Source organism: Parasteatoda tepidariorum, chromosome 4 (assembly GCF_043381705.1).
Source record: "Parasteatoda tepidariorum isolate YZ-2023 chromosome 4, CAS_Ptep_4.0, whole genome shotgun sequence".
In the NCBI taxonomy this organism is placed as follows: domain Eukaryota; kingdom Metazoa; phylum Arthropoda; class Arachnida; order Araneae; family Theridiidae; genus Parasteatoda; species Parasteatoda tepidariorum.
Genome location: NC_092207.1, coordinates 13,175,075 through 13,192,550, shown reverse-complemented (window position 1 = coordinate 13,192,550; position 17,476 = coordinate 13,175,075). Strand labels below are relative to the sequence as shown.

General features: G+C 26.5%; 1 protein-coding gene across 1 annotated transcript; it reads left to right on the top strand.

Annotated features, from left to right (window-relative positions):
• Positions 1-257: 257 nt before the first annotated feature.
• On the top strand, positions 258-17,275 carry LOC107451691 (RIB43A-like with coiled-coils protein 2). The gene is made up of 7 exons (XM_071179434.1): positions 258-360; positions 2,601-2,734; positions 4,132-4,213; positions 9,882-10,101; positions 12,495-12,735; positions 14,919-15,146; positions 16,734-17,275. The coding sequence occupies exons 2-7, from the start codon at positions 2,621-2,623 to the stop codon at positions 16,980-16,982; spliced, it is 1,134 nt and encodes a 377-aa protein (XP_071035535.1). The 5' UTR covers positions 258-360; positions 2,601-2,620; the 3' UTR covers positions 16,983-17,275.
• The last annotated feature ends 201 nt before the right edge of the window (positions 17,276-17,476 follow it).

Here is a 17,476-nt window from a genome sequence, read left to right as displayed (position 1 = left end):
ATTTAAAATCACTAAAAAAAAGATTCAGTGCCATTAATCACATCTAGTTTACTTTTTTTGAGCGTTTTTGGAAATCAAGGATATTTGAGAAATAAGTAAATTTAAGTAATGAAATTGCTGATTTTTTTTTTTACGTCTCAAGTTTTTATAATAAATTTAAAAGAGGGATTATTTCAATTTTAAATCATTTATGAAATATTATTAAAGCATCTGTAACAGCAATCATTAAAGCATTCAGTATAACTGGGACTGTGCGAACCATTGTCATGGCAACAACTGTCGGTGCTATCGTTTGTTTATTTACTCAAAATTTTGAATAATTTCCTATCTAGACTGCTTGTTTTTACTTTCTTTTTACATGTATGAGCTTTAAGTTACTCATTTTTTTTCTTATAAAAGCTATATGCTTGGTCTACCAATAGGCTTAAATGATGTTTAAATTAAAAAAAATTATTTGTTTCTTTAGTTTATGCATTGCTCATATTCCAGTTTACTGTATAAGAACTTAGCATTAAACGTGATCAATAATAGAAATTTTTAGCTGATTACATATTGAAACTATCTTTATAGAGCTGTTTTTTTATGGATTTTAAATTCAAAATAGCTTTATTATTATTATTTTTTAAAACTTTAAAAAACTATTGTGTTGTGTTGCAGAATTATTCCTAGCAGCAAAATAACTTGGGTCCTCACTGCACCGATATTTACGAATTTTGACTCACTGAGGGTTCAAATGGTCGTTATTTCCCGCTATTGGCCATAGATAGAATTGTCCGATTCATCCCATATTTTATATTTATCATCCTGCCAATATAGGCCATTCTAGGATCAATATTAAAAAACCTATTCATCACAGTATTGGTCCCTTGGTGCATATGTTCTTATAGGTCTCAACAATTTCGAGCCCAACTTGGGCCAAGGTTCTTACTAGTTATAATTATTTTAGACAGTTTGATTTTTATACAATATCCTCTTCTCTTTATGTGAATATTTCTGGTGTCGAATTTCATGCAGATTTTAACTATATAACTAGAAAACATAAGAAAAATCTTACTAAAATGAAGGAAGGAAATTAAAAATTTAAGTTAAATAATTATAAATAACTAAATAAATCTAAAGTGAACTTTTCATTAAAACAGGTGGTTAAGAAAACAACCTTTTCCTGAAAAAATAGAATAAAAAAGCAGTGTTTTGGAGGGAGGGTGACTTATTTTTACAAAAGAGGCAAAGTAGGTGCATTTCTAACGATCAAAGGGCAGGCCACCCTTCTAAAAACGTTTAGGGAGAACACTGCAGTAAACTCCCAACTATCTGATCTAATGTGAGGGAGAGATAGGCCAAATGACCAAAAAGCTGGATAAGATGAAGTTCCACACTCTACCACTATTTAATTAATGTTACACATTTCAAAATGTGTAACATTTAATAATATGTGACTCAGTGTTGGGGTTTTGGACGTCCTAAACTGGTTTTAGACAGGACACATGGGTTTAACTGTATTTAAATGTCTTAAATTGTCCTAAACTGACTAAAACTGTATTAAAGTGTCCAAAAGCTTGCACTTTGGTAAAAGGTAAACATTCTATATGTGTAACCCTTAATAATTACATATATTAATAAATATTTGATGCTATTTATGCAGTTTGCTTAAACTTATTGAAAGAAAATAATATAACAGGAAAAGATTTATAACTTTCGAGGCTCCACAATTCATTGAACAACAAAAGTGAATACCTTATCCCTTAAATATGAATGTATATGCTTTTTATACTGATACATTATGTTTTTGCATAAGGATAAATAATGCAATATTAAATATAATAATAAACTTTTTTAATAAGACAATAAATTGCATTCATTTTGTTTCTTGTTCAAAAATTAACATTTTATTTTTCACAATATTTTTTTAAAATTATGGCATAATCTGAGTAAAAGGGTTTTAGACAGTTTTGGACAAGACTGATTAAACCGTGGATTAATCCATTCTGTCCTAAACTTTGCCAACTCTGATGCAATTGATGTCAGTTAATGCAAAAAATTATTAATACCAAAATACTTTTTGTTTATTAATAGCCTATACAAATGTGATTAAATCGTATGACTAAAAAGAGTCAAACTATATAGTTTTAATGAGTTTTGCATATGACACACAGGTTTTAAAAGTTGGTAACAGGCAACTGTTTCTTTATTCCTTATTTTTTCACCTCCCGCTGCAAGTTTTGCCAATGGCTGGTTTGAACATTAATTATTTTTATTAACTATCGAGGACAAATAGTTATGACCTAGATACTTTTCAGCCTAATATAAATATTAATTTTATGCAACTACAAATGTCAGGTTGTGCCTTGACATTACAATCTTCAAAACAAAAGTGGTAATTTTCTCTGTCATGCAAATATTTTAGGAACTCATTTTGATAGTTTTTATGAGTTTTTTTCTCTCTTCTTAATTTGAAGTCAATAAATTTTTTTTTATCCTATTCATAGTCACTAGGAATACAACAAAGATAATAGATTCCATCAACAAATATAATATTTATGTATTTAGATATGATCAAAATTTTGAAAATATTAATTTTATTTTATTTTTTGTTAAAACAGCTTTCTCACAAAGCAACAACATGGCATTAAATCTTCCTCTTGATGAAAAATTAACTGCGAGCATAAATCGAAGAAGAATAGTTGAGGAACAGCGAAAACAACGTATTTTCAACAGTAAAGTCAGACAGATTGGGGTAAAAAAAAATTTATTGAAATATTTTTATTGGTCATGTATGTATTTGATAGTATTTTAGTTTGTTTTTAATTATTTTTTTTGATTAAAACTTTTTTGCACTCTGACTTATTTTCCCCAGGATTTTGTTTTCAACCAAGGTGAGTCAGAGTTGAGGAATTGAAGAAAATTTGGTAAGAATTGGAGATTTTTGACATCAAACTCTACATTTAACTCAACTCTATATAACTTTTTTTAGCTATATTATTTCTATTAATTAATGAATAATGAAAATAACTAAAAATTATTTAACAATCAGAGTAGTTTTTGCTACAATCCAAATATGTAAAAGTGTGCAATAATTCAATGTATGCCAAATGGTTCATGTGTGATTCATAAATTAAATCTCTAGAAATTTTTTTCCCAACACCAAATGTTGTGAGAATTTTTTTTTTTCTCCAGAAGACACTATGGTAATGAAAAATTAAAAAAAGTAGAGTAGATTATCCCCATAGTTTATTTTTATATCAATTCAATAATCATTGCAATAGTTTTGTAAAGTTTTCTCAATAATTAATCGACTGTTATGATTTTGAAAATAAAAAAGTAGTTTAGTAGTGTTTGAAAAGCTGTTGTATTGGCTAAAACGAGTTATTGAGAGAAAAATGATTTATCAAAAGGCAGAGCTTCTGTATGATAAATGTAAAATCAAATCAATATAATGTCAAATCAATATAATGAGTATGATGCTGAAAAATTGTTCTTAAATTTTTATGTTGGTTTTAAAATAATGTGTTTTAGAAGATTCTTTAATATGTTTTTAACTTCTTTCCTCATGAGGCTATTTAAGTTGATGAGATAATTTTTAATATCCAGTTAGTATAGGATTTTTATAATTCATAAAGTAAATAATATATGGGTAGTAACTTAAAAATATGAATGTTTTATATTTGATCTTTATTTAATTTAGAGCATGTTTTTATCATTTACTTCTGTGATGCGCAGTTTTATATAATTTCAAACTTTTTAACGAAGTTTTAACTTGCTAATAAGAAATGCATTTTTAATTTCCGATCTTAGTTTTTCTTGAAAAGTTTATGCATGTAGAGCGTAAGCTCCTGGAACCCAATTAAAATAAAGCTAAGTGAAAACCCTGGTATTTTGTAGAATATATTTGTTCTCTAGTTGAAGTTTTATTTTTAAAACTACTTTCTATGCTCTATTTGCATAAATGATGGACTATGAAAGTTTAATTTTCTTTTTATTATGAAGTCTGTCTAATTTTCTTTACATTAGTTATATTTTAATAAGAATATGAATTTTTTTAAAATTAAAATCCTGATTCTTCAAATTATGTTTTTCATTTTTAGTTTATCGATTATTGAATTCTTTATTTTTAACTTTTTGCTCCCTTTTTAGATTGATGTTGAAGCCCTGAATTGGCAAGTTCATGATTCCAAATTTCAAAGAGCAAAAGAAGAAGAAAGAGACAGAAAATTTGGTAAACACTAAATTCTAATTCATAATCTTTGATAGTTTTTTCCTCTTTAATTTTTGTAAATTTTTAGTACATTGAAGATTAAATAAACACAATGAAAATCTTTATATTCAATTGATTATTTTTTTTATTCACTAAAAAATGTATGGTTAAACTTAAAAGAGTAAAATCTAAAGTATGTAAAATTGCTTTCTTTGTTTTTTTGAAAAATTATAATCTCTTGAATTGACTGTATTATTCTTATTTATTTTATATATATATATATAGTGTTCACTGATTTAAACCATGCTTTTAAACTAAATATTTTTTAATAGTCTTTTTAAAATTTAAATTTTTTATTATTTATTAATCTAAATAGTTATAATTTGAATAAAATCAGTTGAAAAAATATAAAAAATTTTCTCTTTTAATTTTATATACAAATGAAAATCTGCATTTGTTTTAAACAAATATAGTACATAATTTTTAAATATTTAGATGTGATAGCTTTCTTACAAAAATATCCATAAAAACAAATTGATGCGAGAAAAAGTGTTCTGAGAATGCTTAAAATTAAATACAGCATCACTAAATCCATTTTTTGTTTTTCTGTTAAAGTTAGTTCAGTATTGTAATTACTATTTAATGAGTTAAAAAAAGCTTTAGTTAGAGAAGCTTTTTTCTTATCTTGTCAAAAACATATGCTTGTTACAATCAAAAGCATAATTGGAAATGAAATGCTTGTCTAAATTTTACACTTTACTTTCGGTTTATGTTTAGAATTTTTTTCTGTTATTAGTGTAAACAAATTTATATTGTATTATGATTTTATTCATTTTTGTAATATTTTCGAAAATCATTTTTTGTATTAAATACAATTCTTACAAAAACATTTACAATTCATTTAGAATATTTTTATTGTATTTCATTTTATTTAAGGCAGCATTATGTTAATAAGAAAATTATAAACCTAGGCTAAAATTGAGGCTAAAGTAACTAAACCAGACATTTTTGATACAGCATACATGTTCCAGACTACTTTTAAAAAGGGTAAACAACAAACTAAAGCAAAGTAAAATTTGCTCTATTTAAGCACAATAAAAAAAGTTTTAACCATTTTTCCATTAGACCTCTATTAATGTATTTACCAAGCAATTCTAATAAAGTGAGATGAATATTTACGGAATTTTAATGATACTGTCGCATTAAAAAGATAATCGATATCTATTATAGTTACTATTGTTTCTTGCATTTAAAGTTTGAAATCAAATTCATGACTTCTTTAGTAAAATTTTTTAACGTGGGATTTCAATTATTTAAAGCAAAAACACAAAGAATCATGTGTCTCAGCAATTGTATTCAAAAGTAAGCTTCTGTATGAACTATTAGTTAAAAAAGATATTAAATCAAACATTCAAATCTTAGATTTTTCAAATTTTTTTTTAAAGAACTGCATTAGATATCGTTGAAAATGGGGTGTTCTGAATGCACACAAGTCAGAGATCAGGGCGATTGAAAAAGTAAAGGACAAATAGCAACAACATATTTTTTATTAGGAAAATCAGAAATTTCAGAACAACTATACTTCTGATATTATTAAACTTAAAGCACCATTGTGCAGAAATAAATGAAAAAAGTAGTTTATGCTTTATTACCTTTATTACTAAAGCATACTTTTATCATTTTCTGTTCGACCCATATCATTTTTGTGCCTTTTCATCATTCCATTTTTTTTAAAAAATGATCTATATGAAATATGTATGATATATTCCCTTAAATTTGTTAAAGTTTGTATTGATTTAGAAGATTATAAAAAATAAGAAATGTATATTCCATAAAACTTAATAGTAACATAAATTGTTTACAACTAAATAATGTTATAAAATAAATAATGCCAAAGTATAGCATTTTTATATTACAGACAAGCAAGAGAGGAAGTCATTCTTCAACATATACAGTGAGACCTGTTTTTGTGCAGTCCTTTTTTATGCGATTCTGTTTTTGTGCGATTGGTTTTATGCGATTCTATTTTTGTGCGATTTTTTTTGTGCGAATTATTTTTATGCGGTATATGGATCTTAACGGCGTTAGCACCAGTTTAATGTTTCCTATCAATGTGCATATGCATGTTGTGGACGAAATCTGATTACGTGGTCTCCTTGACAACGATGTATCTGGACTGCTCTGTTTATTTACTTTCATTAGTTCATTTATTATCGTCAACTCCATTTTCTCTTCTGTTTAAAATTTATTCTGCGCTAAACAAGTTGAAGTAAATCAGTAAAAAATCGTTTGCTGTGTTAAAATACTTAGTATTTTAAAATTAAACCGTTATTTTTATTTTGTAAATTCTCGTCTGCGCGTATCTCAAATACTATACGCTTCGTATTCAGAGTTCTATACATGATTCATTAGATTAAGGATTCATTTTATAGTGAGATTAAAGGTAAAAAAATTAATTACTTTTGTTTCTATTTATATGCAGTTTTTTCGATTTTTATTTTATTTTATCAGATCACTGACTTTATGGTACCAAAAAACAAATAAATTGAAATCCTATTTTCAAGCAATTTTCAACCAATTCATTCCAAGAAGATGCGCGTTTTGGATTACGACGAGTAGCAGCAAACTATTTAATGTATAATTTGAAAACTTCTACATGTATATGTACAATGAAGAATTAAATATTTTTAAAATTTCTTTAGGTCGAATTTAATTATTTACTTTTATTGAAAGCATTCTCTTATCTATTTCATAAATCATTGATGTATTTTCTGAGTCCGACTTTTTTTATGCGGTCCCTATCAACCGCATAAAAAAAGTTTCTGGTGGTATATGGTACAAACTTGCTTATTACATGTCAGAATTTATAAAATTTTCGAATTTTTTTTTTGTGCGATTTCTTTTATGCGGTCCCTATCCACCGCACAAAAAAAGGTTTTACTGTATTACTGAAATAAAATTTTAATGTTAAGTGTTTATTTGCTTGCTAAGCAGAGTTGTAAAGTAAGTGTAAAAAGGAGAAGAACTGAATAATTTAAAAGCATATTTAATGTCCTCAGTTCACTTTTTTATTATTATGTTAGCATATTTATGGAACAAAAGTAGATATTTTTGAATTGTTTATTGAAAAAATTAACTATTTGTTTAATATAATAGTTAAATGCTATAAAATACTTTGGAATGGTTTATTCAATTAAAATTAAGAGCTTAAAATATTCTTCGACATATTGTTTAAGTAAAATTTAAAAAAAAATCCTTCTTAAGAAAAAAAAATATAGGTTCAAAATAAACAAGTAGTTTTTCCCCCAAGCTTTATATATATATATATAAAGCTTGTGCGCTTTATATAAAGCGTGTTTTGTCTTTTTATACTATTAGTTTCTTTCAATTGCAATAAGCTAATAATAATAATTAGCAATAATATAGAATATAAATATAGTAATAGCACTGATTTAGCAAATATTAGCTATGTAATAATAATCTAATATATATAATTCTCTTACATGGCTCCCAAATTTTGGATGTATTTCTTTTCCGCTGGTGGCAAAAGTTTTCATTTTTAAAGAAGTACTTTGCACAACTAAATAAGATTCTTTTCACAACACTTAAATATTTACATTGTTTTCTTCATATATACAGAGAACAGTACAGGCCTTCATCAACAATCAAAAATATATACATTTATATTACAAATTCTATATTATTAGGGTGGCGCCCTTTTCAGAATTAAAAATACAAAATTATCTTCATCGAAGCCGATGCTTTACATCCGGCGTTCAGTGGCAGACTACTATTTCATATTGTTTTACAACACATGGCTTTAGCCCACTGGTGGGAAAGACTTTAAAACAAAACTTACAACAGTTACTTTTCTCAACAACTGAAATTTAGAATAGTATGATTAAACAAAATATGTGAACTGTTTGCAATTTCAAATTAATATTGAAATGTACAGGTTTAAAAGTTTCTACAGTGAAAAGTTTTCGGAACTTCAGTATTAAAAAAAGTATACAAAAGCTAGACGTTAAGAACGTACCCAATGAGCGAGCAGAGCGAGCATTGGATTGCGAAGCAATCCAAAATGAACTGTGAAAGCAGTTCCGAGGGTTGGCGAGCGCCAGAGAGCAGGGAGCGATGCCTCCTAATTATTTGTAATATCTGTGTAGCAAATTTGAACTTTTAATGATGCTTTTAGCTTTAAACTGTATGAAAATGTATTGATACCATTCTATGATAATTATACTATGATAGTTATACTATGTATATACTATATTCATAAAACTTAAAGGCAGCTTTAGACCTATACAATAAAAAATATAATATAATTTTATATTATTATTGAACAAAGTTATAAAATTATAACAAAGGACTTGTTAAAATTGTACATCTTTAATGCACTTCGTTGGCTAAAATGTTTTAAATCTTTTAGATAATGGCTATTTATGAAACTGTTTTGTTGCCATGTTTTAACTTTTTGTATAAATTTAAAATTACTTTGAAATACTGTCAATAAATAAGAGAAAACAGTATAAAAAAATATTTTATCTAAAGATCTACTATTAGAGTAAACTTTATAGTTTGAAAAATTATTGTGTTTTTGTGCATGATAAATTTTTAAACATATCAGTCCTCATATTAATATGCTTAAGTTAAATGCTTAGGCCCTTCAAATCTGTTTTCGTTTTTTGAGTATCAAAGTAGTTTGTATGCAAGGCTTTATATTTTTTAATAAATTATCATACATTACTCTTTTTTATAATCATCAAAGTAGACTATATTGCCTTCATGAAGCTAGCAAAATAAGATTTTTTTTAAATTTAAAATTTGTATCAATTTCAGAAATTCTTCTTCACTAAATCTGAGTGTGTACAGATGTGCATGTGTACATTATTATCTAGCCTACACGATATTTTGAAGTTAAAAGGTTAAAAATAAAGTGTTGATTCTTAACAACATTCCAATAATAGGATGAATTACTCACAAGCTCATTGGACAAAAAATTAGTCACAATCAGATAAATAATGAAAGGTAATAATTTAATGATGTGCAACTCCGTCCATGGACTTAATTATTTCTTAGATTCAGTACACAAGGTAATTTTATAAGATTTTGTAGGTCCCACAGATATTCTATGGCATAGTTTCACAATATTTTTTGGGTTCATTGCCCACTTTGCAAGACAAGGGAAAAATAATTTTTTCATTTATTTTTTTTTTAAAATGTAACATTTCTGATAAGATATAATGAAGTCAGGCCGTTAATTTACTGAAAGTTTCTATTTACCAATATATTGCTATTAAGAATTATTTTTAGAAGCTTTTTGAGGTACAATATACTAAAATTTTAGTGAATTCGAACTGTAATGAGGTAACCTGAAATCTATCAGTGTTCTATCACCAGTAAATCCAGTACTGAGACAAACTTATTTCAAATTTAATTGGTTTACATTTTGAAAGATAACTAAAAAAATTCAAAAGTTTTTTTTTTTAGAAAAATGTACAAAAGAAGTTTAAATTACATAGATTAGATTTATTTTTCGAATATTAATCTCAATCTGACTGTGTGGAGGCTAAAAATGAAGATAGGTAGTGCTTCAGATTCACTCCATAAATTTCGATGTAGGGAGACTAATTTTTGTCCAGCCTGCCAAAGCTTTTTGAATAAAAATTTTTTTTGATGCATATTTCAGCTGAAGAAGCTATAAATAACGACAAACTTGCCCTTCTTTTTGAGCAACAAAAAAATGACCAAGTTCGTGAAGTTAATAAGAAAATGGATGAATATCGCCTTACTGCACAGAGACCTGAATTTAGAAGAGATTTTGACTTATATGATCCCGATGGGAAAAAGAAAGAACTTCCTCCCAGGATATCAGATAATGATCTTTGTCCTATATCTGGATTACAAAAGTATGTTAGTTGTTAAAATTAAATAATATTTTTTGGCCTTTCTTTTTATATGAGTAAATGGTTGTTGATCATATATAGGATTGTAGATTATAAAAATGAGAAGTTCTTCAGTAAATTTTATTTCAAGTACATGTAGCAAAGTACATAAATATATATGGAAATTTACAAGGAAATTGATGTAAAAAAATTTATAAAGTTAAATAAAATGAAATTTGTCAGGTATATTTGTCGTTTAGATAAGACTAACAGAACATGTGAGTTTTTTAAACATAAACCAGTTGGAAGTAGAACTAAAAACCAGTTGACTTTGATGGCTGGACTTCATTAATTCAGATTTCAGAGCAATTGTGGTATTGAAAGGGCAAGAAAATAACTGCCTGGAGAAAGCTAAAGGCTACTCCAAGATGTTGTTGGATCAATAATGACCACGATGATGACACAAGTAGAAAATAGAAGATACGAACTTTTTTTAAAATTATGGTTAGAAAGTTAAAAATATTTTATAAATGAACCAATTAATTATTTGAACTAAAATAAATTTCTTTGCTTCACTAAATAATTATTTTACATTGCAGATCTTTTTACTACCAGATCTTTCTTCCAATATTGTTAAAAGTGGAATATATTTTCAAGATAGAAATGAAAACTTAATATGATTTGAACAATTCGTATACAACATAAAAAGCCAGATGCATTATGATTATTATTTAAAGAGAGAGAGAGGGGGAGAATGAAATTTCATCAGTACATAGATAGTTGAGCAATGACCAATTTTTATTATAAAATCTTAGGAAAAGAAAAGTTAATGAAGAATTCTGAAAATAAAGCTTTAGAAAAAATTTCTATCAATATTTTTGTAGAACGTAAGATTTACTTTTTCCTTGTAATTGTTAAACTAGTTGTAAACAAAAGTAACTAAGTATGCAAATAAATATTTGAATTTTTTCCTTTACTTTACACCTCTTTGCCTTTACTATACACGTTGATTAATCAATTATGAGTAATAATTTACTATACAATAATACTAAATCGGATGATAGAGATGTGTGTAATTCAAATCAGAATGTTCTGACTTTATTGTTTCATCTCAGAGATGGTGCTACCATTGAGTTTCATTCTGAAAATAACTTCTTTCCTAAAAGGAGTCAGTATTATTCTGATCGGTAATGAGTGAGGTTTTCTGACCAAAGTTTTACTGTTTGTATAATAATTTTCTATTTGTGAATAAAAGTTGTTAAATTTAATTTTAGTGTTTTTTTTCTGGAAATCCATACAACTGTAATAATTGCAAATAGTTTTGGAATTCTGTGTTGTCTACATCTGTACTTTAAATACTTTTGCTTATAATTATTTTAAATATTCTGTTGGAGGGTAAAATTATGTTGTGCTCTTTTCTTCGCTGTATTAATCGATGCATAGCTAGATATTATTTTATGGACTTAAAAATAATTGCTTATGCAATATTTTAGAATTTTTTCCTTTTGTGAATATGATGCATGAGGTAACTTTTATTAATATTTTCTAAAAATATGATTCAGCTGTTGTAGAATAAGTTTGGGGCTCTTTTTTTCTAGTAATATTAAGTTAAAATATTTTTGTGGTCAAGATTGACTAATGAAAAGAAATTCATTTGTCTAAAATCGATTTTAGTTATTTATTTTGGTGGAAAGGAGATTTTTTAAATTTTTACTTTCTGTAAAGAAGTGACTATAAATTTGAATTTTTGTGTTTATAAATAACAAAATTTATGAACTCTGTGCTTATAACTGCAAATAAATTCTATGAAATGTGATCAAAAGAACGAATGCATAATATGCAAGAAAAAATAGATGCCCAGTGTTAGTTTCTCTTTTTTCACTCCACTCTAATCTATGCTATTATCCACATTTATATAAACAAAGCCCTTAACTGTTAGTTTTTTTTGTACTCTCTGTACCTATCAGCAGATGGCTGCACAAATCGTAGATAAATAAAAAAATTACCATTGAGATTAAAGCTGATGAGAAGATACTTTTCAGGACTTTATAAAGGGTTAAAGAAGTGGTAGGTAAGATTTAATCAGAGTTGGAGCTAGCTTGTCATTAAAGTTGCTACTTCACACTTTTTGAACTTTTTTTATGATCACAGAAATTACATCAAAACATTTCATATTTCAAAACTTACTTAACTTGTATACAGTGTCTTAAATTACTCTTTTAGTCATAAATATAAATAGCTTTTTTTAATGTTTCAGAGGTTTCTGGGTATTTTGAAAAATAATAGTTGTTTTGATATCTCTTTTTGTTAAAGTCTTTTTTTGTTCGTTTTTTCACTTAAAACTTCTTAAAAATTTTTCTTTATATTTCTGAAAACTTTTCTTTTTTTCTTTTGGATTAAAGTAAGTTATTTTGTAGATTGGACGGAGAAGATTTAAACAATAAAAATAGAAGCAAAAAGCAGAAACAGCAGATTCGAGATCTTTTGTTGCAACAAATGCACGAGAAGCGCCTTGAAAATTATAAAAAAGACAGAGAGATTCAGGAATGGGAAAAAGCTTTACTTGATCAAGATCGCAAAGCTATGCTTTTAGAGAAGATGCAAGAAGAAAATTATAAGAAGATGATCGAGAGCCTTAAGAGAGATAACAAATTGATGGTAAAATATTTAACTTTGTAAGATGTTTATCATTATTGTAACAACAATATATGTAATTTGTTTAACATATTCTGTAATTTTATATTTTTAAGTTCTAAAATTTGAAATATTAACCATCACTTTTGAAGGTGTACCAGGTTCTCAAATGTTGCTGGGTCCAAGTACTCAGGGAAACTGGTGATTACTTAGCTTGTACCTGGCCTGGTATTACTACATTTATTCAAAATAGTTGAAAAATCTTATAATTTTCTATTAGATATTTATTTCACAAGATATAGTTTTCTATACAAAAGGAAAAAAATATGGTTTTCATTTTTAGTTTTCTTTTTAAGTAAATCCATAAGTAATGTTTCTAATAGAAATTTTAGGTGATTGTTGGGATGTAGAATGATTAACCTGAAGCTTTGTTATGAAGTTGAGACATCTGCTAGTAAAGGACTTTATGATTAATTAATTAATTGTGTGATGTAATTTTGTAATTATGATTGTTTTATTTTAATGATTTGATTTACCTAAACTTTCAATAGCATTTAATAAATAGCATAAAAATATTCTAATAAAATCACAGCAAATGAAATAAAAATTATTTTAACTACCAAGGTTTGATTTTTAATCACCCAGTAACTATAAACATAATTTTTTCCAATTTGGGATTTTTTTCTCATTCTACCTTAGTACAATCTTTTAAACTTTGATACTACATGAGAAATTTTATCTTATAGCCAATGTTGAACAGAAGATTCATATAGTGGTTTTGCTCCTCAAATGTTAAGATTCCATCTCTTTATCCTAATAATTTTAAACCCCCAAAAGATAGAGTATTATCAAAATTATAGCTATGTATTCTCTTTTCTTACTTTTAAAATGAATCATAACTGTTGAAAAACCTGTTATGCAAAAATAATGTTAATTGATTATATATGTTAAGTAATTAAATTTCATAATTAACTTTCACAGTCATACTTAGCGCTTTTATCAAGTTATTTGTGCTATTATATGTCAAATAAACATTTTATTTCCTGCTAAAACATTATTTTTTTTTTGATAAGAAGGTAGTTCTAGTAGAAAAGTTTGCAAACAAACTAAAAACATTCTTTAATTCTCTCTCTCTAAATAAATGATAAAATCACATATAAGGTTATCAATTAAACTGATGCAAAAGTAATATTACAATTTATATGATTTTGATGCATAATAAGAAATTTAGATTTTGGGAAAGCATCCCCAAGCGTTGTGAATGATTCCATCAGGGCTGGCATTTTGTCTGGAAGAAAATATTTCTTTCAGAATACAGGAGGAAACTGGAAAAAACTAGAAGAAACTGGATAGAATGAAAGAAACTAAAAATTATCAAGATGTTGTTTAGCAAGAAGTTTCAAAAGAACAAACAAATATTTAACTTAGTACCAGAAAAATAAAAGTTTTTCTCCTCAACTTTGTTAAAAAAATGTTTTTTATTTTTATTTTGTTCATAATTTTAAAATTTATAGATAATATTATTCAAGAGTTTGTTGGATACTTTTGATTGTATATTTGATGTTTTGTTGGATACTTTTGTTTGTACTTGAATAAGGAAAAATAAGTATGCTATTTGTAATTATAACTTCAATGTGTTATTCTTAGTGTGTACGTTCAGTATGGGATGTGTTAATTTAATTGTAGTAATAAGATTTTATTGATATTAAAGCAGTTCTTTATTCAATAAACAATATTGGATTTTACTATACAAATTTTTTAAAAAATGAAATATTGAAAAACTACAGTTATTTAAGTGTTTGGAGAATATTATTAAATTTATTTTTCCTACAAATTGTTTAAATTTATTTTTCTCTGATTTAAAAATAAATTTGGAAATAAAATAGCTTGGAAATTAATCTTATTATTTTAACTAGATTGCAATTATATTGTCAAAATATTGGTCATGAAGAAACCTATCAGAGGGGGATTTTTCTATGTTTTTTTCCCACTGTGGAAGAAACTTTCTATCTCTTGATTCCACTATCTTTTCTAGACAATTTTGAAGCTTATGTGCATAACTTCTTAACTATGTTAGATATAGGGACTCTCCCAAATCATAATGCCTGTAATTTTAATATAATACTGAACATTTGTTTTAGGGATTTGCAAGGAATAAAAAGCATTTCTTACTTATCAACTTAAATTTTCTGGTAACTATTTTTCAGTCATTGCAAACTCTTGAAAGGAAGATGAGTGATAAAATTATGGATGATATTGAGAAGAAAAAAGATATTGAGTTCAATTTCTATGAATCCCTTCTAAATGAAGATCTTTCTTCTGCAAGAAGCAGTTTGGGTTCTCATAGAGTTCCTGGAGACAGGTGGAAAGGGATGAACAAAGGAGAACTTCAAGAAATTTATAAAGAACAACTTAGACAAATAGAGGAGAAAAAGGTATTTAAAAATATGATTAAAGAAATTACTTTGTTTTTCCTTCTATTAATTCTTCACATTCAAATTTAAATCTTATCTCCTTTAAATCCACTCAAACTCACTAAAATGTGACTTTTTCCACTAAGATCCTCATCCATCATATCATTCAAGGTGATTCGATATTTCAGGGAAAGCTTTTCTTAGCAAATGTTTCACCTACATTGGTATTTTAAAATTTGAAGTATGGAAAAAGCGAGTACAGATAAACTTTAGAGTAAACTATGGAGTTTCAAATGCTGAAAAATATTTTCAAAACATCAAAATGCAAACTAATTATGGGAGAATAATTTCCATACGGTGTAATCCTGAGTAATTCTGCCATAATTTGTTTGCATTTTTATGTTTTAATATTTTTTTTGAGCATTTGAAACTTCATGGTTTACTCCAAGTTTACCTGAACTCGCTTTTCCTATACTTTAAATCACTTAGGTAATTCTTCCATAATATGTTAGCATTTTTATGTTTTAATTTTTTTTTTGAGCATTTGAAACTTCATGGTTTACTCCAAGTTTACCTGAACTCGCTTTTCCTATACTTTAAATCATTTAGGTAATTCTTCCATAATATGTTAGCATTTTTATGTTTTAAATTTTTTTTTTTGAGCATTCGAAACTTCATGGTTTACTCCAAGTTTTATTGAACTCGTTTTTCCTATACTTTAAATCACTTAAATAATTCTCCCATAATATGTTAGCATTTTTATATTTTAAATTTTTTTTGAGCATTCGAAACTTCATGGTTTATTCCAAGTTTACCTGAACTTGCTTTTCTTATACTTTAAATCACTTAGGTAATTCTTCCGTAATAAGTTAGCATTTTTATGTTTAAAAAAATTTTTTTTTGAGCATTCGAAACTTCATGGTTTACTCCAAGTTTTATTGAACTCGCTTTTCCTATACTTTAAATCACTTAGGTAATTCTTCCATAATATGTTAGCATTTTTATGTTTTAATTTTTTTTTCAGCATTTGAAACTTTATGATTAACTCCAAGTATACCTGAACTCGCTTTTCCTATACTTTAAATCACTTAAATAATTCTCCCATAATATGTTAGCATTTTTATATTTTAATTTTTTTTTGAGCATTCGAAACTTCATGGTTTATTCCAAGTTTTATTGAACTCGCTTTTCCTATACTTTAAATCTCTTAAATAATTCTCCCATAATATGTTAGCATTTTTATATTTTAATTTTTTTTTTGAGCATTTGAAACTTTATGGTTTACTCCAAGTTTACCTGAACTCGCTTTTCCTATACTTTAAATCGCTTTGCTAATTCTTCCATAATATGTTAGCATTTTTATGTTTTAATTTTTTTTGAGCATTTGAAACTTCATGGTTTACTCCAAGTTAACCTGAACTCGCTTTTTCTATACATTAAATTACTTAGCTGTATTTATTTTGAATTTACGTTTGTCATGGACGCTAAATGGTGTCATGGACATTAAATGGGCGCTATACTGCCTCCTGCCATATAGCGTCCATTTAAGATTGGAATATGTTTCTAAATTTACATTAAATGAGTGTGCTGTTATGGTGTTATTTACAGAGGAGGAGAGAAGCAGGTGAACTGGAAAATGCTGTGTGGGATCAACAACTTATGAATCTTGAGAAAGAAGCATTACGCTTGAAAGAGGAGGAGAAAAGAATAAAACACCTCATGAATGAGAACTTGCAGTCTATAAATCATGAGCTTTCAAGAGAACAAAAATTTCATAATGATTACATGAATAAGGTGGCATTCAAAAATACAATATCCAAAGACTTTTTCTCTCAGTTTAATACTACAACACGATAATGTTTTGGTACTTTTGGGCATCAAAAATCAGCATTGTTAGATTATGTTATTGTATTTATTTTGAGGTGTAAATGATTGTCATGAATTTGAATTCTTTAGTCACATGTTCATTATCTAGTCATTTACATTGTTTTTTTTTTTTTTTTTTTTTTTTTTTTTTTTTTTTTTTTTGAATAATAAATCTACATTAGCAGAAATTATTCAGTCCATACTATACAACTAAATATCTGTTTTTAAATTTTTATGTTTTTATACACATCTGTTTCTAAATAAATTCTGATAATCAGCTTGTATTTTGTGTATTTTTTCTTGAGATCTTGTTAATTTTCAGAGGTCATGGTTAAGTTTCAGTACAGTTTTACTGATGTGACATTATGAGCAAACACTAAATTTCTATATAATTTCTTCCTTTGGATACTGTTTTCGTTACTATTTTAAAAGAAAATTTATCATTGTTTTTAATTAGTACCCAATAGGAAGCAGATTGAAAAACC